General features: G+C 36.1%; 1 protein-coding gene across 6 annotated transcripts in view; it reads left to right on the plus strand.

The window, feature by feature from the left end:
* Positions 1-24,801, plus strand: part of LOC115629295 (dynamin) — a 37,605-nt gene that overhangs the window by 4,627 nt on the left and 8,177 nt on the right. For 3 of the 6 annotated variants that reach the window (XM_030525738.1, XM_030525742.1, XM_030525739.1), the window contains 14 exons: positions 2,266-2,339; positions 2,410-3,166; positions 3,227-3,343; positions 5,126-5,354; positions 5,415-5,572; positions 5,636-5,742; positions 11,438-11,631; positions 12,344-12,463; positions 14,793-14,804; positions 15,993-15,998; positions 16,899-17,102; positions 17,175-17,268; positions 17,326-17,462; positions 17,523-17,665. In XM_030525738.1, coding sequence (XP_030381598.1) covers positions 2,266-2,339; positions 2,410-3,166; positions 3,227-3,343; positions 5,126-5,354; positions 5,415-5,572; positions 5,636-5,742; positions 11,438-11,631; positions 12,344-12,463; positions 14,793-14,804; positions 15,993-15,998; positions 16,899-17,102; positions 17,175-17,268; positions 17,326-17,462; positions 17,523-17,665 — 2,352 coding nt within the window. Of the gene's footprint in view, positions 1-2,265; positions 2,340-2,409; positions 3,167-3,226; positions 3,344-5,125; positions 5,355-5,414; positions 5,573-5,635; positions 5,743-11,437; positions 11,632-12,343; positions 12,464-14,792; positions 14,805-15,992; positions 15,999-16,898; positions 17,103-17,174; positions 17,269-17,325; positions 17,463-17,522; positions 17,666-19,172; positions 19,736-24,801 lie in introns of those variants that run through there. The other 3 variants (XM_030525743.1, XM_030525740.1, XM_030525741.1) reach the window with 3 other exon arrangements.

Consider the following 24,801-nt stretch of genomic DNA (forward strand, 5'->3'; position numbering starts at 1 on the left):
TTCTTTTGTATACTATGTATGTACATATGTATGCATATAAACTAGAAACAGCTGTTTCAGTTAGGCAGTAAAAGAATGAGTAGCACATGTATCGCGTGCTTCCTCACTCGCATGGCATCACGGTTCGTGACGTAGATGCGCAGTGAGAGCGAAATGGCTTCACGGATACAAATCGCAGACACATGCATCTGCTCCGCATGCCCCAACCAACGCACGGCACTATCCTGGACTATTCCGAAACTCATTTTTGCGTATTGTAATGTTAAAGTCTATTGGTATGCTTGTTTCTATTGTTGTTGTTATTTTGTTTAGAGAAGTCGGTGTAGCTGTCGACGCTTTTATCTTTATTCTAGCCTCTTACAGATTTACTCTGTTATATAATGTTACAACCAAAATAATGTTGTGATAGCTAAAAAATCAATACATGCTGACATTTTGAAAGCGCCAGGCGCGCATTATTGTTATTACATATGTATGTATATGAGTACATACATATGTACATATGTGTATACATACATACATATTAATGTTTAAATCTTTGATTTAATGATGCAGGTGAAATTTAAAATTGTTTTCTTTACTGGCACCAACAAGCACATACTATATACATACATACATATGTACAAAGCTAAGCTTTATATTGTATTTTGCGCCTCTTCAGCATTTCTGTGTTACATAATGTTGGTCACAGCACAATCCTTTAAAAGGTCCTATCTGTAGCTCAGTTAACACATGCACATGGAAATGTATGTGTATATACAATATATAGTATGTACGTGTATATGTGAATGTGCGTCTTTGTGTATATGTATGTGTGCGAGCTTACATAATATTGACAGTTGGTCCTGTATGTGCGCCATCCGTTTTGCTCGTTCCTTTCCTTGGGAGGGGGAGTCGGCGATTGTATCCTTGCAAATGCTTAGACATATATATTTAATGCTCTTCTTATTTACGCTTTTGGCCCCATTTCAAAGACTTGAACAGGCATCTCTGAGTAAAGGCATTTTTCAAATATTCAATGAAGTAAACTATTCCATACCGGAATTCCAGTGAGATTGATTTGTAAAAATACGTCCAAATTTGTAGCCGACAGCTTGAATAGTGTTGTTATCCTTCACAGCCTATATAAGTCCCGTAATAATACACCTGTAACACACTTTCAAAGCTGACGATATTACCTAAGCAGCTTATCATCAATTCAGCCAATATTATTTGGACTATTTTTGAATGCTAGTCATTCTAGTCATTCAATTGGAGGATATTATTAATGTCTGGCTTAGTTTCAAATTGGTAATACGAATGCCACCAGAACTGTAATGTAATAAAAAGACATGAGAAGAAGAGAGAAAACCCTATTCATAACCCATAACCTTCCGAATCTTATTCTTGGTTTAATCTTACCTTTTACTTTCGTCTTCGCTCTTTACTAATTGCAAGCAGGTTTTGACCCTTCCCATTTTTTAAAATCATGGATTATTATAAATATGATCAAATTTATTTTTTACAAATTTATTACACTAATTATTAGAAAATCAACCTTACTCTGGATACAGTTGTTCAAAAACTAGGGTCAGACTTTGACTACTGATTTGTACACACAAAAATTGTTTGGTTTGCTTTCCTTAGTAGTTTCTTAGATCTCTCTTTGAGGTGCACTTAACATTCCGTTCTGATGAAGGAGAGGCTGCACACATTTTCATTTCTCTGAATACATTTGGGAAAAAATCTGAAAGGTCCAAAAGGGATCAGGCTTAAGTTGTTTTATGTAGGATAAATCTGAAAATTATGAAGGGTCCAAAAGGAAGGAAGCAGGTTTAAGTTGTTTTATGTAGGCGTAACTATTATTACACAAGAAATGGCTATGTTGAAGTGACAGTTTTATCTAAAAAAAAATAAATTAAGATGCTTTAAAAAACTTTCGTGCTTAGTTTTCTAAACGCGCACAAGTTTTTTGAGTCAGTAAATAATAAATAACAATAAAAAGAAAAGTTCGCCACTTGACTGGGCCCTCCGCTTACGAATGTGGCTTCAGATAGACCTTTGGGAGGGGCGGAGGAGGCACAATGGCCTAGTTTATTACGCTCAGATTATCATATTCCTGAAAACTTTAATTCCTTCTTGCCATCGCCACGATTTGTATCCATCAGGTGTCCTTCAATAAACTGATATTGTGAAGAGCAATATATGTAGCTTCGGCAAAGCCGAACGTTTTACTATTTTATTTTTACTATTTGGCTCTAACGAACTATTTGTAATATATTACAGAGATTTTCTGCCTCGTGGCTCTGGTATTGTTACCCGCAGACCCTTGATCTTGCAACTGATCAATGGCATTACAGGTAAGCGTCATTGAAATAAGTCATTGTAGACAAACCATCAGGAATAACCCTTTCGTTCTTTCCCCTACAGAATATGGAGAGTTTCTGCACTGTAAGGGTAAAAAGTTCTCAAGCTTCGATGAGATACGGAAAGAGATCGAAGATGAAACGGATCGTGTGACCGGTAGTAATAAGGGCATTTCAAACATTCCCATTAATTTGCGCGTCTACTCGCCGCATGTGCTCAATCTGACGCTGATCGATTTGCCAGGTCTGACAAAAGTAGCCATCGGTGACCAGCCCATCGATATTGAGCAGCAAATTAAAGCGATGATATTCCAATTTATACGAAAAGAAACTTGTCTCATTCTGGCCGTAACACCAGCAAATACTGATCTAGCTAATTCCGATGCCTTGAAACTGGCAAAAGAGGTTGACCCACAGGGTGTGCGTACCATTGGTGTCATTACGAAATTGGATCTCATGGACGAGGGCACCGATGCGCGTGATATTCTGGAGAATAAGCTTTTGCCTCTGCGGCGCGGCTATATTGGCGTTGTCAACCGTTCGCAAAAAGACATTGAGGGGCGTAAGGATATTCACGCTGCGCTGGCCGCTGAGCGTAAATTCTTCTTGAGTCATCCCTCGTACCGCCATATGGCCGATCGCCTCGGCACTCCATATTTACAGCGCGTGCTAAATCAGCAGCTGACCAATCATATTCGCGATACATTGCCCGGTCTGCGTGACAAACTGCAGAAGCAAATGTTAACACTTGAGAAGGAGGTTGAGGAGTTTAAACATTTTCAACCCGGAGATGCGAGTATTAAAACAAAGGCTATGCTGCAGTAAGTAATCGTTAGTCTGTTTAATCGCATAGTTTTCACATCTTCGTCTCTTTTGCTCAGAATGATACAGCAGTTGCAATCGGACTTTGAGCGCACAATTGAGGGCTCCGGTTCAGCATTGGTCAATACAAATGAGCTTTCGGGCGGTGCCAAGATCAACCGCATATTCCACGAGCGGTAAGTGCTTGAAGCTTTTTCTAGCAGTGTATCGGAGGGTCAGCTACCGCTTAGCTATAGCATGTTCCTCTGACACCCACAATAAGAATACGGCAGTTATTTAGCCCTAGTACAGGGTCGTGTTAAAGTGTAGTGCGCTAGATACCAACAGTCCTAAAACAATTTGGCATGCCGGAGAAGCTTGGAATACGAAAAATAGAAGACCGCTAGTCCACTATTTGTCCATAACATTAAAAAATACTAAAAAAAAAACACAAATATATTTTTAAAAAAAATCGTAGTCTCCTCATCAAAATAGAACTTTTTGATATTTAGAATCGACAGCTTTAAAACATCTGTAAAAATCAATGAGGATATGTATAGGATGTGTATAGTGGTCGAGAAAATCGGCTCACCTTGAGCTCTACAAATATACAAATAATAATCCGCCTGCAAATATTAGAGTCATGTGTTATTTGCCTTTTTCATGATCTGCATGATAAGCTGATTCGATCTAGCCAAGTTCCGTATGAGCGTATAAACATTTCCTCTATATTTTAAGGCTATATAGTTATTACTGCAAGCAGATATTGTGTGAGAATCAGCAGTCTTTAACCGTTTCGTAAACGATGTAGTTGTCAGAAGAAATTTAGGCCGGTTTACTTTTGAAGCCACCGCAAATTGCATATGTACTGATTTATGTTATACTATATGTATGCATTTGAACGTTCTGGTTCTAAGAAAGCGTTATACGCAAAGCTTGAGTTAAATCTCCCTACAATCTGTCATAGTGTGCTGTCATAATGTACTTCTGTGGTGCATACCTCCAGCGAAATAGACATCTATTTTGGCAAGCACTTTGAAAGAGACTTGATATTTTAAAATATCTCATATCAGTTATATTGAATTAAGATTAGCGGGGAAGTTTTTCGATTTCTTTATTCCCCTTTGGTCATGACCTGTGAACTATTTAATTAAATCTTTTTTTTACATTAAACCGGTAGATGAAATGTTAATGAGCCTAAATGTGAAGGCTTTTCTTTTCACAATAGGTCTGATATTTTATCAATATTGGACAGTGTCGGAAATATTTCTAGCAACAGCTCTTTGAAAACATATATTTAAATGCTAAATAGGACGTGTGGAATAGTCAACAATAGAAACCTTATCTAATGTGTTGTTAACTGGTGCAAGCGAGGCGTCAATGACATTTAACGGCAATTTCAAGCAACAATTCAACTCTGACAAGTGAGATGTTTGAGTAATTCCCGCTCTTGGCACTATTTAGTTTTAAGAAATGGCACACACAACCGTAAACACTAAAATGGGCAACATAAACACATCGAACATTTGCAAAAGACAGACAAACTAGTGTTGCAAATAAATAATAGTAACAAATATTTTAGCTTTTCGTTCCCATTTTGCACACTTCAAAGACATTTCACTTAAAAAGAAAACTGTTCTACTACCGATAAGGATGCTGCGTAATTTCGATGCACCCAGTCTTCATAACACTAGTATTTTTTCTCGCTCGCACTCTAACGTCTCTTTTACACAATCTAGTGCAGTGCTCCGAGTGATATTGTTTAAGAATGAAACCTCGAGTTCGATATCGCTCCTATATTCACATTTGTTCAGCAGTTAAGTGGGATTACACTTCGAGCAACCATCGCATTGAAGGATTCGATTTGTAAGGTTTCTAATATTTAAGGCACTAAATACAAAATACACGACGATACTGTAGAGTGTACAAATACATATATGTATATATTTCCAAGTCTGCTCTTCTCCTTCTGCTTTCAGTCTACGCTTCGAAATTGTCAAAATGGCCTGTGATGAAAAGGAGCTGCGTCGTGAGATTTCATTTGCCATTCGTAACATTCATGGTATTCGTGTTGGTCTCTTCACTCCCGATATGGCATTTGAGGCTATTGTTAAGCGTCAAATCGCTCTTCTCAAGGAGCCGGTCATCAAGTGTGTGGATCTAGTCGTACAGGAGTTGTCTGTGGTTGTGCGCATGTGTACCGATAAGGTATGGCGGTCTCTCCCAATATAACCTATTCCTCTCACCATTTCTAATTTGGATTTGCAGATGTCTCGCTATCCGCGCTTACGCGAGGAAACTGAGCGGATCATAGCAACGCACGTACGTCAGCGCGAACAGCGCTGCAAGGAGCAAATTCTGCTGCTAATTGACTTCGAGTTGGCTTATATGAATACTAACCATGAGGATTTTATTGGGTTCGCCAAGTATGTTATCGAGGTACAATAGGATGATGGATCCATTTCATAGCTTGTACTTTTCTGTTTTAGTGCTCAGAATAAATCTGAAAACGCAAATAAGACCGGCACCCGGCAGCTTGGTAACCAAGTTATTCGAAAGGGTCATATGGTGATACAAAATTTGGGCATTATGAAAGGTATGTGATCTGTCATCCTGCGTATGTGTATGTCTGTGGGTGTGTGCTATCTTTAACTTGACTTTTGTTTTAAACACATGACTAGCGAACAACACCAAAAAGCACATTCCATTCTATATAATACTCACATATATAAACGTTTTTGGATCTAACGCAAACAAATTGTTGCTTAGGGCTTGAAGCTCCTAATCATTAACTATTTCAACATGTTAACAAATAATTTGTTTACTCCTCCATTGTTTTAATTTGGACGTTACAGACACTTTTGCCAATGTAGACGATGAGTCGCGACCTATTTTGAATTGCAACCCTTTGGTCTGATTTTTGTAACGCCCAGATGCAGGCGTGGCAGACCCCATTTAATAGAAACTTGCACGATTATGTACTTGCCCGACTAGGAATTATTTCAAACAAGTAATTATATAATAATTTAGCTGTCATAGAAACGATCTGCATGCCGAGGCCCATCGATATAGCCAAGTCCGTCGGTCTCTCTTCAGGCTAAAAAAAGTCGGTGATGTAATTAGAAATTCAGTCATGACGCTTTGCGATGATAAAGCCGGACTTTCAACTCATGCGTCAGATGTTAAAGTACGCTGTAACGCCCACTCTAGTCACTGTCACATTGCATTGCAGGGAGCGAAAAGGACGGCACTAGATTGCTAGAGTAGCGTAGGTTAGAAAGAAGAATTTATTCATCATCCAAAATGTAGAATGGCAGTCCCATGCTCTATATATCAACATGATCATCATGAGACGATTCGGTCTATATATGGCCTAAAATGTATAACGAAACTATACTACACGCGGTCTTATTCATGAACTTTCTGCAGCCGGAAACTTGTGATCTTTATATACATTGTTAAAAGACAATTGCTGTTCTAAGTTAAATCAAATGGACAACAACCATAACTAAGCAGTACATACTGTAAAGATTTGTTTTTCACAGCCGGCCCTCGTCGCATGGATAAAGACTTATGTTGTTAAATTAAGCATCACCTTAAACTACACAATAATTTATAAAATCGTATAGCAGATATATTACATATGTATACTGTTTTGCTCGAATAGCTCACTCATATCGTCCAGTGCTTAAAAGTTTATTTCCGTAAATTGTTCGTCCCCTCAATCATGTCCAAATTCAACGGAGAAATATTAATTGTTTTGCTTGTTTTTATCATTGGTATCTGTAGGGAATAAAGGGTATATGTTTTGGATTATGGCGACACGTATTAAAAGCAAAAGAAAGAATGTACAAAATATCTCTATGACGAGAGAAATTTGCGAAATCGCATCCCCTAATCCTTAGTCAACACCTAGCATTCCTTTCTTTGCCTATTTCCTTCCTCAACGTCGGCCAAGTGCAGCAGCACCTTTCGTTCTATTCTATATACATACATACTTGGACTTTCGAGCTGACATAACAGTTTCTTTTGCAATTTTGCACCAATTTGTATGCAAACACAACGATAAAGATTTGACCCAAGTTCCCATAGCTGCGTGATTAAAATATCCTGTACGAAACCGGCCAGGGTGAAAGGGCACATATGCTTTTTAGAATAACAATTTTTTTGCTTGTGTAACAAAATTCGATGTTTCGTAGTATTTTTCCATGTTACTTTATGGGTGCAGTGTTCGAAACACTTAAATGCTTCTATCTTCACTGTCTTAAAAAATGTTTATTTTTATTTTCGTTCTAAGTCAATACACTGGAAGAGTGCTGTTCCCGCCTCCAAATAGTATTCGCCGTCCTGTTTCTCAAAATCATTGTTTACGAATGTAATAGCCTCCTCTTTGGATGAAAATAATATCCTAGAGCTAGGTCTGCAGAGTAAGAAGGGTGCTGCAGCAGTTAAAAGCGAAATTTTCCATGGCAACTGCTAACGGGATGGCACATTTCATTGAAAATGAGCGACGTGCTTTCTTATATCCAATCCGTTATTCAAAATGTGGAAAACGCGGTCTTAATACAGCTTGGTGATCTCAACTATCTCCCTGACTTTGATTCGGCGTTCGTTCAGAACCATTTTGTGAATTTTGTTTTCGTCAGACGTCATTCATCGTTTAAATTCAGAGTCCATTGACAGCGTCCATCTCGTTTTTGCTTTGCGCGGGAGCATTTCCCTTCGAAAACAAATATTTTCATTTTTGAAAAGTGCTAATATCGACTAATTTAATTGATTGTTGAAGGATAACTATAATATAAATATTAGCTTATTAACAGAGCCCAATCACAACACCAAAGTTCGGATAATATAGGAGGTCGTCTTCGTGGACAACTTGAAGCGAATTTATTTATAAATTGGCCCATAATTGCTCATACTGTTGTTATTTGATTGAAGTTCCTACTGTACCCTATTAGTACTATAAGACACAATCCCAGTGTTTTATTGTTTGTTTTATTCATTAATTCACTTTAATGTTATGTTAGAGTTGTGCGGAGCCAACTCTTGAGAATCTTTTTTTTCAGAGTTGAGAGGGAAATCACGACGAAAATTGGCACAGTGTGTAATTGTCAAATTACCGTACAGAATTGCAGGAATTACGAGTTATGGAAAATCATTAAATTGGGGGGAAGCGGGGTGTGTGTGAAAGGGAAAAGTGAACTTCCTAAAGGGTTAGGAAAATATGTACATACATACATGTATACCAATCAGTGATGCCAACTATTCAGAAAGAAATAAAAATGGTTTTTGACGGAAAGGAGCTTGAAAAAAGCTTAAGAATGTTGCAACAAAACCTAAAAAAACTACTTTTTTCAACGTTCTTTATCATTTGAACCTATCTATGTCAATAGAGAAAAACCCTCTCCGCTCGTCCGTGACTTTTTTTTTCCAACATTCCAACATTGGCAAATATCGATGAAAATAATTATAGATAAATTAATAAATAATGTCACTTTTCCACAATTTAGCTTTTATAAACGCTAACATAAAGCATTATTTATTTAAAACGAAAGGCAACATTTCTGCATCCCGTTAATTCGAATTTCGCCCACAATTGGGTTTCAAAAACAACCAGATTTGTAATTTGGGGGTAAAAGTCAAATTGGCATCAAGATTATTGCTGCTATGGACAGACGGACATGGCATATATCATTTCGTCATACTGATCAAGAGTATAGGAATATACTTTGTGGGGTCTGCCATGCCTCTATATGTACAATTGCACTGAGTATATATGTCTTATAGTATATGCAAACCTGTTTAAAATATAAATGTGCATGTAACACTTAACCTTTTTTAATTTTGATTGTATTCTTTTTTGTTAATTTTTATTGGATTCTTTTTGTATAATTTTGAACGCTGTTTTGGTCTTCTCCTCTTTTTGTTTTCTTCCTATTTTTTTCTTCGGATTATCTGTAGCTTTGCTGAGTTTTTTGCCACGCATATTCGGTTTGTATATTAACATTTATTTTGTTATTTTGCATTACAAAACAATAAAATATGTTATTACTTGCTTACCAATTTTATATTTGCTTTTCTTTTATTATTTTACTTGGTTTCGTCAATTTATAAGCATAAGCGTGCATTTTGAGAAATTATATGCTTTTCTGTGCTTTACATGACCCTTCATTTTACGTAAAAGGGTATTATGTTTTTGGAAAGAAAAATTGTACACATAGAAGCTAGCCTGGTGGACTCTAAATGTTTTTTTTTTTTTTTTATTATTATTATTTATGTATATATTTCGAGAACTGTATATTCTATTCTTACCCGAGTTTTAAAAATGTATATTGGGATATTGGACGTATTTGTGTCATAGGATTTTGGGTTTGATAAATGTGCATAAATTTGTACGATATATATTTTGTTCTAACAAATTGTGTGTGGTGTTTGGTCAAATCTTCCATGTTATACATAAATGATCAATCAGCATGCGAGACGATTCGATTAAGCAAATCATTTGTTAAAATTAGCAAGAAAACAAATACGGTGCTGTTTTGAACGCCTTCTGCATCCATTCCATAACATTCTCCTTGTAACCTCAACAAATAACTTGTTTTACTCCAAATTGAGTATTCCAAAGTATTGCTGCAATGCAATTGAAGGTCGGGTTCAGTTTACGGAATCAGGCCGCCACAATCAAAAGTAAGTTTCGAGTGTTAGCAATTCAGAATTCAATCCCTGATTTGCAGGGCGTGTTGCTACGGTTCGACCACCACCTAAGCCACGTCTTAAGCAGAAACATCAATCGTAGCGCAAAGCCCGCCAATATTGCGTTTTCATTGTGTTTTCGTGGTCGTCTTAATTCCAATATTATATCATCCCTGGAGATAAAACTGTCTATCCCTTCTCCCAGACTTCCACAATCATGTTGGATTCAGTGGTTACGATCACTAATAATTTTCTGAATTAGACTATAGTTTGTCGGATGAAGTTAGTAATCTTCTTTTGTAATATCTTCGAGACATTTTGCCAACCAAACTCAAAATAAAGCAATTTCAATCAAAATATGCCAGAAATAAATTAAACTTACGAGTGTGTCTAATATTATGGCAACAGCACATATTGAATTGTTGTAAATGTTAAAACAACGAACGATTCTACATATAATAACCTTTTACTCTTTAGTGGGTACAGAGTCTATTGATTTCCTCATAACCCTGATTGGGGACTGATCCTTATCAAACACATTTTGTTTCAGAGTATCAGTGTCATATATGGTTAAGGGTCTCCCTAGGCAGCATCCGTTTAAGTGAGATAAATAAACTACTTGTGATGCAGCTGGCTGCCAGATAAAAACTTATCTGTGAATGAGTCTGAAATGGAGTATGGTTTCGTTATATATTTAACAGTACACGATGGCAATGCCAATGTCCCTTAGTAACCGGCATCATTTTTCTGTACCCAGGTTAAAAATGATTACGCAGGTTCACTTTTTAGATATAGATATAGATTTGAACTATAACAACCTTGTTTGCTTCCCAAACTCTTCCAAAATAACGTCCAATTAATCCAATTTAAATTAATTTTACGAGAATCTTTTTAGTACCGCTCCCAAAAATTCCAAACGACAATTAATCCAATTTAAATTAATTTTATTTGCGTAAAAAGCGACAAAAGCGCCGCTTGTGTGCTAGAAGGGGAATGAAATAATATTGCTTTCAAGCCACAATTTTCTTAAAAGTTGCCACCGCCTGCTATGAACAAGGGAAATAAAATTTGAATCAAAAATGTCAGCACCAAAGTAAATTTGAATATGAAGTTTTAAGTAATTTATGAACGTTTGCATCAAGAACGTGTACTACGAGGTATAAGAATATACATATATGCTTTGTGAGCTCTGTCACGCCTCCCTTTTGGTGTAGCAAAAATTTCCTCGATTTCATAATACTCTTTTATAGCTTGGAAAAGTGCAAAAAAACCAACAAATCCAAATTGTTTCATATAGTATTAAATGAAGGTCAAATTTCAAATATGTACTTACATCTAGTAATTAGCTTACACAATGTGTATGTTGCTCGCTTACACACCCAATGCATTATATTACAAACGCTTACTCCAAATTATCGGCCACATTCATTATATACTAATATATGCATACATACATACATACATACATACATATACGCGCACAATAACCACGGTATTTAAGATGATAGATTGCTTTGCAATTAATAAATTGTTGCTATTTTCACTTTCTCTCCCCTTCCCTTTGTGTTGTATGCAAATAAACCCATTTTCGTTCACAGGAGGTTCGCGTCCTTATTGGTTTGTGCTAACCTCGGAGAGCATCTCCTGGTACAAGGACGAGGATGAGAAGGAAAAGAAATTTATGTTACCATTGGACGGTTTAAAATTGCGAGATATTGAACAGGGCTTTATGTCAATGTCTAGACGTGTTACGTTTGCTTTATTCAGTCCCGATGGACGTAATGTTTATAAGGTTAGTAATTTTTGTTGGAATACAAAAAAATTTTCGAATGAAACTTAAACCGCAACCAAATTATAAAATCCAAACAAAGAAAATACAAAAAGAAAACCAAAAGTAATTTTGCTTCCATTAACCACAAAACTGTGGCAATCCAATCCAATCAAAAAATTTGTTTTTTTTTTGCCAACTCAAATTTGCAAGCATTAACTTAACACTCTTGTTTTTCTTTTGTAGTTTTTCTTTTCGAAAATGAACACTTTAAATTCTCCTATTTTAATTTCATTACTAAAGATGGGAGAAAAAATCACAAAGTGTAATTGAAAGTAGTAAATCAATTCAATTAGTTAATTTTTTTGTATAGAATAAAAATTACTATGGTTTTATTAACATTTAAGCCGATCAAAATCGAATGAGCTTGTTCCCGGGCAAACTCGTTGGACTTTTGATTTGTACGGCGTGCCAAGGCACCTACCATAATTTTTACATACACTAACTAACTTCAGTCCACGACACAAAATAAGATGTTCGCCATTTCTTACTGAAGACCAGATAATTCCTATATCTATCGCATACTTGCTCAAGTAAAACCAAATCCAACTAAAGTCCTCGTAATATTGTTGGTTGCCAAATGTTGTTTAATTTGAGAAAGTTGAAAACCTCTATCAATTTGTTCTCTTTGGCGCTTGGACGCTTCTCTTTTTCTCAATTCTTACATTCAATTTAGGACTACAAACAACTTGAGCTGTCGTGCGAAACGGTTGAGGATGTGGAGTCGTGGAAGGCCTCGTTCCTGCGTGCTGGCGTTTATCCGGAGAAGCAGGAGACGCAGGAGAATGGAGACGAGGTATGTTTGTTTGTTGGTGAAAATCGGAATTCCCAATATGTACAATATTATAAGGGGCAAGTAAATTCCCCAGTTATATGTATGTATGTATTAAGTTTAGATTACATATGTCTGTACGAAAGAGTATGTCTATTTACTGTGGTATTTGATTATTGCATTTGCTTCTTGCGCAAATGGTTCTAGTATATGGACATACTATGTTACATACGTATGTTTTAAGGCAAGACACTTGGGTATACCTACTAATAACACACTGTTTCCGTGTGGTATATTTTTCGCACCGTTTTTACTGTTTGTGAAAAGCGGAAATAAAACTGTTTAATCTGTGTTTCTGATGATTTTTATAGGGATAGGACTTTGTCATTGTTCTAATAAAGTTGGCCAACTTCATCTAACTGACGAATTTAACAAGTAATCAAAAGATCTTATTTTGTTGCCATTTGTAATCTTTCTTGTAAACTATATATAAGTCCATAATATTAGAGTCGTGCGGTCCCATTTACATCTTTCTTCCCTACTTAATGTGTCAATACCTAACCATCTAAACAAAATGCCGTACTACCCTACGTTAAAAATGTGTCTTTCCATTTATAAATATGTCAGCTCACCTTTTTGAATCCATTAAAATTTCGCCATTTCTTTCGCAAATGCTTATTTACAATTTGCCAATGCCTTATTAATTATACAAGTATTGTATCTTGAAAAGTACAAAGAGGAGAGAATCATTAACAATTCTATAATAATGGCACGGCGTAAATCTTTCCTTTCAGCTTCTATTTTTGCTTGGTAACAAAAAGGTCAGCTGTGATGCTGCTATTATTGACTTGTGCTATCTTCTTTCAGTCAACTAGAGGTCTAATCAATAAAGACATTTCCTCGCTCACCACTCCTGGTACTTTCATCGAGTTTTGACTTAATTTTTCGCAGCCAATGTTAGAGCGCGTTTATTTATACAAGTAATGTCGCTCAACTATGGCTAAATTGGTAGACCCTACCTTCTACTTTCTTGCAGCGCGCAATACCATACTTATCAGACCTTATCGGACTAATATCACCATTGCAGTGAGTCATGTTGATGCTACCTATTTTCTAATTTGGGTTTCCTATTCGAAAAACAACACCAAATGGTTGCCTGTTGGGCCCAAAAGTGGTTTCCTTCCTTTTATTTAATTACTCATTTCCACATCGATTCTTCTTAATGTAACCGCTTTTTACGGCTTAGATTTGTTGTACCTTGGATTTCTATTTGATACCAAATTGAATTTTAAAACTCATGCCTCTGCTTATCCATACAAAATGTTCAAATGAATACTTTTTTGGACCTTTCGGGTACATGAAAACCCCATTTAGTTGGTTGAACAAATCTTTCTCTTCGTTCTCTGTGGCCTAGTCGATCTACGTATTGAATGCTGTGACGATGTTTTCCTCCACTTAAGGAACGGGTATGATTTTCATTTACTCTGGCCCAGACCTAATATGATCTATTAGGGGTATTTTAGACTACACACAATCAAACGCACGTACTATATGTGCCTGCACATAGCAATATACTATATATCTGTGTATCAATAGGGGAATTTTGTATGTTAATACTTGTATTATTCATATTAATGCTATGAAGTGAAACAACATATAATTGAGTGACCGGGATTGAATATGTCAATATGCACGAGGGCAGTCCACAATGTTTCAAGCCGGGCCATGAAGACGACCTCCTACATTTACCAAACTTTGGTATTATTCAACAATTGATTAACTAATTAAAAATTTGAATATCTTGTGGTCATAAGAAATTTGTTGTTAAAATCCAAAACGCCTACGCAAATCATAAAAGAGATGGACGCTGTCATAACACTGAAAAATATCGCTAACGTTTACCAAATGGTTCTGGACGACCGCCGAATCAAAATAAGGAGATAGCTGAGATCACCAAGCGATTGAATGTGAACAAGTTTTCGGCACGTTGGGAGCCGCGTTAACTCAATTTCAATTCCCATACATCAGCAGTTTTCCTGGAAAAATCGACGAATTTGAAAAAGCATTTTTAATCATTGTCAGACTAGCAACCTTTCGGACTGCCCTTGTACATATATGCATATAGGGTAGGGTATTCAAATGTTCACACCTGTATACTCTACAAAATGTATTTTTAACATATGTATAGATATATTATTACACAGACCTATTTCAAGATTTATTGAATGATCTAATGATATTGAATGTTTCTCCTCATATGTTTCATTATTTGTATCGTTGGGCCTACAAAACAACGTTTTTAATACAAAATTGATATATATATATATAAATACAATTTTATATATGCATGCAGGAAGGACAAGAGGTTGGTTCATTTCATAATATCTACTACTTAATTTGCATTTTAGAAATTTAACATTTTTTTTCCTATTCGTAAGTTACTCATTTTGTTCTTTAGTTGGGAAAAAATCAACGCTTTCATATAATTGGTGAAATACTTTTAAAATTGTATATAATCAATTGAAATTGAGCATTGGGGTTGGCTTCCCTTTATCTACTACTTGTTCATCCCTTTCCATAAATACTAACTTCTAAAATTCGGTACAATTATTTTGATTTGGCAGTTTTTAGTTGTAGCTTCTTGTTGGATCATTTTTGTCGTTATAATTAAGAGCATAAACAAAGGGTGTTTTTTGATGGTTTGTATTTCAAATTGGACTTATCCACATATTGGACTCGGCTTGACTCTTTTACATTCGAGAAAATCGTCCGCATAATTAGACACTTCTGTATTACAAAGAAGTAGAATAGGAGTTTTGTTTTGCAGTTGTCGTTTATAACAGTCCTATACATATATATTCATAAATAAAAACTGCAGACTATCCAGTCCAAAAGAATAAAATGAAAGTGTTAAAAGATAAAAAGATGACTTAGTTAATTAACTCTAAATTGATCTTAAACAAAAACTAATTTTAGTTTAAAATTAGACATCTTTAAGCTCTGGCGTTCGCCATTTCTGATATGAAATAACAAGCTATCGATGTGGATCAGAAACCATTCAGTTGATACTCTGAGATGTCCTTTTGACTCAAACTAAAATGGACCTTCGAGTAGAATCGGAGCCAGTTTTATTTGGGCAGCAGCAAAATCGTCAGTTAGGAATAAAGACAATACAAAAATTCCATTTTTGAAACTCCAGTATCCAGATCAATGATATATTTCTATCAATGCTTTAATTACAGTTAAAATGAAAATAAAATTTTTTTTGACAGTACAATGCCTAAAAAAGCGCCCTCTTAATTCATATTTCTAATATATAGTATACAAAATGGTTTATTACTAATATATAACAAATGATAGATACAAAAATACTATACATAAAATATTGTGTGTATTTTTATTTTAACAATATTGTTTATCAATTGTTTTCTTCTATTTTCCCCGTCTACGTACCAACTGATATGATATGACCGTAAAACAATGAAAAAATAATATGACTATAAATTCAAAATATGCCACTGAACAAATATATATTTAATCCAACCGCTTACAGCAAAAAGTATGTTAATATCACATATGTATATGAAAATTAATGGTTTTTTTGTTCCTTTTTTGTGTTGTATTCTTCAGTTTACTGTTTCAATAATCCAAACTTATTTTTGACTACTTTAACATTTAACAAATACAATGAAGGGCTTATTGAGACTGTTCCGATATTTGAGTCATATGTAGACAGAGCCAGCCCTCCTCTACATTGTTTTCAATATATATTTTTTTATTTTATTTTAACCCTATCTGTTCCAGCTGATTTTCAATTAAATGTTTTGGGGCCCAGTCTATGCAATAAATTGGTAGAAAGAAGAATTTTTCGCATGTTCCTTTTATTTTTTCGTTATCTTACTAAGTACCCTTAGAAAATAGGATTTGGGGATTTGAAAAACTAGTATAGATGAGCAGGATAGACTTAGTCATGTCTGTTTGTCCGCCACTTTTAACATTTGAGACATTTAATTTGCAATAATACGTATTTTTATATCGTATTATACGTAGACGCATCTGCGATGAACAATAAATGTGCGAAATATCCAAAACTCTTTAACAAACACAAAGAAACCTTTTTGAACCAAGATTCAATTTGTCTCTTTAACTACAAAGAAAACACCATGAAGCTGTATTTTATTTATGTTTCAAAACTGCAATATTCCCCGTAACAATAGGCGCTTACTCTAAGTTTTTGTTTTCGTTGTTTTGTTATTGTTTGTATTAATTAATGTTACAACTAAAATAACAGCAAAACCCGTTCATAATATTACATTATGGCTGCACCACTTATTCGCAATTATTAACAAATTTGTTTTTGATATTTCTCCCCCATTCCGTCCATTTGAACGTACGCCACATTGGGCCCATCACTAACCAACGCAATCAATATGGTCGCTCTTTATTGAAAAACGCACAGTCGGCTAGTGAAGAGAGCTCTTCCGATCCGCAGCTTGAGCGGCAAGTGGAGACAATACGCAACCTGGTCGATTCCTACATGAAGATTGTCACAAAGACCACGCGAGACATGGTTCCGAAGGCTATAATGATGTTAATCATTAACAATGCCAAGGATTTTATCAACGGCGAACTGTTGGCACACTTGTATGCCTCCGGTGATCAAGTGCGTATCATTATGGAGTGGCCCACTTTATTTAACAGCTAATTATTTATTTTGCTCCTGCTAATCTTTTAGGCTCAAATGATGGAGGAGTCCGCCGAATCGGCAACGCGACGTGAGGAAATGCTGCGCATGTATCGCGCTTGCAAGGACGCCTTGCAAATCATTGGTAAGAGTAACGCACGGCTTATCTAATACAAATTATTTAATTTACATTTAAATTTAGGCGATGTTTCAATGGCTACTGTCTCGTCACCGTTGCCACCACCAGTCAAAAACGACTGGCTGCCAAGTGGCCTAGAGAATCCACGCCTTTCGCCGCCAAGTCCAGGTGGCCCACGTAAACCAGCACCCACCGCACAGGTTAGCGTTATTTCTTGCCAAAGCAGTTGTACATATAACCTGTAAATTCAATTTGAACAGAGCTCCTTGGGTGGCCGAAACCCACCATTACCACCAGCCACTGGTCGCCCGGCACCAGCAATTCCGAATCGTCCTGGAGGCGGCGCACCACCACTACCTGGTGGACGACCGGGCGGCGGGCTGCCGCCACCACTGCTACCATCGTGAGTATCCTTGGTTATACTATTTCACATCAGAATTTCCACATTATTATATGTATACAATTCTTGTATGTACCTTCTTATTCATGTTATATATTTGTTATTTCATATTAAGTTTTCTTTTATCGACGTTTGGGACCTCTTTTTATATGCAAAAGTACACCCACATATATGTACATATGCAGACAAAACGCAAATACCCTTTTCATCTACATACATGCTGTCCAGTTTAACTTCAAAGTTCAAAGTTTTCTATAACTTTCCCAATTCTTGGTATTGAATATCGCCGAGTTCTCGGCAAAATTCGATGAAAACGGTCAAAAGGTTTCAGCAAAAAAGGGATTTGCTTCTTAATAAAGATTATTACATTCACCTTATTAAGTTACAACATCGCAGATAGCCGCCTCATCTCCCCGTTAAATCATATCCCTTGTTGCTTTTTGATTTTTGTCTCCCTATTTTAATTTCTACCTCTAATGTGTGCTATCCGACTATAAGAAAGTTAACATTTGACGCCGTGTGGTCGGTCACTTCAAGAAGTTTCAGAAGCAAGTTGACAACTGACGTTGCAAGGTGAAGACCTCTTCTGTTTAAGGGACAAAAAAGCCTTTTGTTTCTCCGCGATATATAGGAAACTATATAATCTGAATATCTTATTGCAAACAACACTTTTCATGTTCTTCTTCAGTAATTTAAAAGAAGAATCGAATTAAAGGAAGGGATCACTGAACTTATAAACTCCTAAAAACATTTATTAAAAAGTTACGAATATGCCAATTCTTCCGGGTAAAGTTCTGCGACTCCACATTTCTGTAGAAACTATGATGCTAGATTATTATCTTTTGATACAGTTTTCTAAATGCATTGGAATAACTATTTGAATAGTTTTATTGACTTTTTAAGAGCTCTGTTAATATATCCATTCGATGATCTCTGCCAAGTTCGGCCAACGGATGTGATTGAACTAATTATTTAGCCCGGGGGCAAACGGGTATTATCAAATATTTCTGTCAATCGGTCCGAACGGACAAGTTTCAGAAGAACATTTATTTAACTTGGTAGGTTGGCACGATCTCCTTTTATGTGTTGAACTGCGGACTTAAAAACAAATAAACATAACAATTAAATTGTATATTATGTAGTTATATTTTGTTATTATCTCGACATCCAATTTTTGTTATTAACTATATGTGTTTCTGTTCTGTCAACTATATTTATAACAATTGTTTACATTTTTTGTACAAATTAAATAATGTGATTTTGATTTTTTTAATTCGATCTCGGCACTTATTTTTAGCACTATCTCTAATTATTTTTACCAGCAAAGAACCAGACCTAACAACAATTAACGATAAACATATCGTTTCTTCTCTTTTTTCTTTCTTTCACTCATTCGATAAAAATACAAACACTCGATTTTGTGCTAATTAAATGCTGCGCTGATGCTGCTACAAAAACTAAAACAATAATGCATAAAAATCAAAACTCACACACATTCGTGCACTAACAGACGTCGTTAATTTGTGTCAGCCCATTTAAGAATCATCGTTCCAGCACTTAAGGCACTTGACTTGCCAAATATAAACGATAAACAATTTATCAACTACTACATTAAAGGCTACCTACTATACTCAACAAATATAACGCAATCAAAGCCAAGCGCTTTCCAACCTCAACACGCTTTTTAAAATTGTGTTAATACGATTATTAATTATCTAATCGCAATTTTCCAGAAACTCTCGAATGTTGAAAATCGTATGAAACTACTCAAGTAAAAAAAAAAAACAAAGAAAATGTATTAAGGGGGAAATCGCAGGTACCTTGTTGTCATACAAATGCTATTGTCAGACATAAAAATTGAAATGAAGGCGAATACACAACTCTAGATAAATTAGTAATTAGCAACAACAACGATGTCATCCAATGTGATGCCTTGGTAAACTCCATAGTACATATTACTATTTACAAACATTCATATGGCTGCATCTACATACATACATACATACAATACATACATACATATATCAAGTCAACTGTTTTGTTAATACCAAATGCAATTTAATCAAACACACACATACATACAAACATACTATACATATATACATGCAAACACATACTATACATATATACATACAAACATACTATACATACATACATACATATACATACAAACATACATATACTATACATAGATACCATAGATGACCTTGCATGTGTATGCAAGTACATAACAATAAATGAAAAGATGACGTTATATTGTCCAGCAAAACAGAATGCAAATAAAATATAAATATTAACATCTAGTTAACAACACATATGAAGAATATTGAAGTTAGTAAAATATGTATGTATAATCCCTAAGGTTGACATCATAAGCCACACGCAAAATTTCATTCGCTTCCACTGGATGCGTAAGTGAAAACGGGCTTAAGCTATTCAAGTTTTCCTCAAAGTAAAGTGTTAACGAGGTTCAAAAAGCCATTAGTATCTTCTATCTTTAATTTCATCTAATCTTCGTATGACCTTTTTAACATGAGCGAACTTAGTATGTATTTATATCCATATATACTATATATAAATAGTATTATGTATGCATATGTGCACGCTCAGATTGCGCTTACAATTTTGTTGTAGTTCTATGTATATATACATATGTGTGTATGAATGCTAACAGCTATCCATCAAATGACCTATGTATATGCATATATAAAGGATATTATACAATAATCAATAATGCAGTTAATGTAAAATTAAATAATGTACCTTTTTGTGTTGTTGTTGTCGTTAAAAGAAAAATAAAAAGTTGAAACTTAACTGAAACTGAAACTTAGCTTTATGTACGCGAGAAGAGAACATTGAATCTACCCAAGTACTCATTATCTACATATATATGACGCATATACGAACAAAACGAATGCAAAGGAAAGATCAACAACAGTACTATAGCTATGGAAAACCTGAAAATCATATTGTTCAGTTGGGAACGGCCCATTTATTTCATGTCTTAAAACCCAAACCAAAAATACAACAGTATTCGTCCATTATCTAAGCGTCCGGCTTCAAGTTTCTGTCAATCTTCAGAATTACATATACACTTATCTATGATTTTACAATATTTGTCATGCGTAGCCATAATTTATTTTTACAATTGTATTCGTCTTCACATACGAGTTTGTATCGTCAAGATTGTTCGAAGAGAACGGCAGAAAAGCACCGTTTAACTGTCATACTTGGCTAACTGAATACAATTAAAATTAGTACAAATTTGAAGCCTTCGAGTAAAATTATATTAAATTTTGCCCTTCACCCATCGGTGTTTTGGTGAATTCGTGGGATATTCTTACAACACCCGCAATTCACGTGCCCACTGATTTTCATACCAAGTTTTTTTTAACATTAAAGTATGAAGGTATATTATTTGCACTTTGTAACTAACTGGTGATGTTCGTTCATGAAGTATGAATTCAAAAAAAGGGTTTGGCTACATTGTCTATTTGAGCTTAAGCCAAATATTAGCATTGCATACTTCTTCAGAATATATCGCTAGAATATATCGCTCAAATATACCTTACACCTTTTAATATTTGATAATCACTCGCTAACCTAAAAGCGCACTAATTTTATAAAAAAGAACAAAATCCTTCAAAAATATTATATATATGTATAGTATATATATGTATATGAAAAAAAGTATAAAGGTATAGTTCTAAATACAAACTGTTAACCGGATGCTTATAAAATGGACCATTGGTTGGGTTTCGGCTGCTTTCAGCTTTGAAAAGCTGTATATTTACATATACATATGCCAAGCATAACATAACAGACGTATAATGTGAATCTATCTATGCATATATTCACTCTAATGGTAGCTACAACTATTATGAACTTCATTTACAAATCATAATTTTAATTTTCAACAATATGTACAAGCAGTTATCTTAGGCCTTCGGTATTTGGTCGTCCATGGCCCCGGCTTGAGACTCACGGGTAAATGTTTTTCATAATTTTTGATTTCTCTAAATCATGTCGTTTCAACGACGGCTTTATAATATAGTTATCTGACATTGTCGGGCTCGACCACCGTTTGAAAGTTTTACCTGTAGAACTGTGGGAAGACCAACGATTGAATCAGACGAAAGGGCAACGCGTTTGGCATATTCGCATCGTCATGCTAATCATTTACGAGCATGTACACACCAAACAGGGTATGTCTTTACACTTTTAATGAAGGGTATCCAAATATTTGCGGGTTTCATCCACCTCTGAGATGTGAGCCGTTCAGATTCAGGTTGATACAGCACACATGTATATATTCGATTACGCAGAGTTCCACTCTTTGTATATCTTTACACCCCATTGCATGGTAGCGGGCACACTTCAGACATCGGTGCAGTTCGAATATTCTAACAAATATTAGTGTACAAAAGCACATGACCAACATACCTGCAAACAAAAGACTAAGCCACAAAAAGAACATTGAAAACTACGCACACATATCCACAATAGAAACCTGTTGACAATAACGAACTGCCTCACAGCTCAGAAGTGTAATAAATCCGCAGGCATTATTCATATTGCTAGAAATATAGTGAATTGTAAATGATGCTCTAAAATGGTTGCTCTAGCTACCCCGAAGAATATAGCCGTAGTGAAACCGAAATATTTACTTTTTGTTCACAAAATATAGTCACACCTATAGGGGGTAGTGCAGTTTCTTGATGGCGAAAGCAGAGGGTGTATGACTGGCTAAGCTGGTCTCTCTTATATAGAAGCTAGTAGTTGCTCTCTCCAGAGGTAAGATGCATGTGACAGTACCGTCCGTCTGTCTGGTAAGTAGACTCGCCAACTCGACGAAACTATTGACCACATCAATGTGTCTCGATATAATTCTGTTCACGATATTCAAAAAAAAATTAGCAATCTAACTTGTAATTCTGATAAAATCAAACAAATTTTACAAATTAGTGCTAATATACATAAGTATATGCATATTAACCGACTCTCCCTTATCCTCCCATCTCACCCCCCACCCCCTTTCATTTGACTGGAGTTGTTTTTCAATAAATTGTATTTTGTTGTTATTTTTTTTTCTTTCGTTCTTTTTTTAACGTTGTCTGTAAATTATTCATATACACATGTTTTATTGAATAGATTATATATTCGCTGAAAAGGGAAGGGCTCAGTAGGAGTAAAGTAAAAGACAATAGTCGCGGACCGCCGTGCGTCTGTTCGCTTTAGAGTTTTATTGGAGACTGACACTTTTGCTATACATATTCTTTATGCTTACATTCGTATGCAACAGTGACAGATAACTTGTAGATAACATAAGATTATTATCTGCTTATATTAACATGCGTGCATTGGTACTTATGTTTGTATTGATTTTCAACACCCTTCCTCAATGCAAACATGTTTTACAAAAATTTTCAAATCAAATTTAACAGCTTTGTAAAATGAACATGCTTCGCTTTAGGGAGATTTTTCGTTAAAATATCAGCTATCATTTCATTGGTTGATGTATACTGTAAAACAATTTGTTCTTCGTTTACAACCTGTCTTGCAAAATGATATCTAATATCAATATGCTTTGTTCTTTCATGGTGTACAGGATTCTTAGCTAATTGTTGAGCACTTAAATTATCGCCATGAAGAATAGTTGGAGTACTCGAGTCACCGCAGCCAATCTCCACTATAAGACGCCGTAGGTATATGGCCTCCTTACACGCAGTTGAAAGAGCCATATACTCCGCCTCCGTGCTGCTAAGTGCCACGCTGCGTTGCTTTTCAGATCGCCAGGATATGGGTCCTCCAGCCAAGTAGTATACATAGCCAGTATACGACTTGCGATCGATGCGGTCGCCACCCCAGTCTGCATCCACATAGCCGGTAAGGGGTTGTCCACACTCTTTGTAGTGCAACTTCAGGTCCACAGTTGACGCCAGGTATCGAAGCACATGTTTTACACCCACTAGGTGCTCTGCATGCGGATCTTGATTCCGTTGAGCTAACTTGGCAACGGAATGCAATATGTCTGGCCTTGTTGTAAGCGCCAGCCACATTAACTCGCCAATTGAAGACTGGTAGGATGCAATGTCAACCTTTTGACAATGCTCGCTGGTACATATCACTTGGAAACCAGCATCCAGTGGGGTCGCTGTAGGTCTACAGGTCTCGCATCCATGTTCACGCAATATGTCTTTGATGTATTGCGAATTGCTTAGCGAAATTTCGCCAAGCTCACCGTCGCGCTGCACTTCCATGCCAAGGAACAAATGCAGCTCTCCCTTGTCAACACATTCAAACGATGTTGTAATGGCTGACTTGATGTTGGCCAAGTCCTCTTTTGATCGGCATGCTATAATTATATCATCAACATAAACAAGGATTAATGATAAGTCACCTCTTCCGTTCCTTTTGTAAAGACACGGTTCATTTTCACATGCTACAAAATCTATGCCTTGTAGTACACAATCGAGCTTGGAGTTCCACTCGCGCCCCGACTGCTTCAATCCATATATTGCCTTTTTAAGCAATAAAGCCTTACTTGGATTATTGGGATCTGTGTATCCCTGTGGCTGCTTCATATAAACAGTTTCATGCAGGTCGCTATTCAAATAGGCGGTACACACATCTATCTGGTGAAGGTACAGCTTCAATTCCGCTGCTAACGCCAAAATAAACCGCACGGTTTCCAATCTGCAAACGGGTGAGAACGTCTCTACATAGTTCACGCCATACTTCTGGGAGCACCCTTTAGCAACGAGTCGTGCCTTGAAACGTTCGACTTTTCCATCAGAGTCACGTTTCAGGCTGTATACCCACTTGCAACCAACTGCTCGCTGATCTTTTGGTAAATCAGCCATCTGCCAGGTTTCGTTTGATTGTAGTGCCTGATATTCCTTTTGCATCGCCTCTTGCCAGAATACTGCATGTGTGCTACCAACGGCCTGATCATAGGATGTCGGAACCATTACGTCACTAGCAACCAATGCTCCAAGCACATTGTATTGCTTTCTTGGACGACCAGGTTTACCATTTCGAACAATTTTAGGCCGGCCTGGCCCAATCTTCACAGTATCCTCGTCAGAGTCTTCTTTTTCGACTGCACTCTCATATGCGTTGGAGCTGCTGTCGTCAGA

Source organism: Scaptodrosophila lebanonensis, unplaced genomic scaffold (assembly GCF_003285725.1).
Source record: "Scaptodrosophila lebanonensis strain 11010-0011.00,11010-0021.00 unplaced genomic scaffold, SlebRS2 tig00000138-arrow-arrow-pilon, whole genome shotgun sequence".
NCBI lineage: Eukaryota > Metazoa > Arthropoda > Insecta > Diptera > Drosophilidae > Scaptodrosophila > Scaptodrosophila lebanonensis.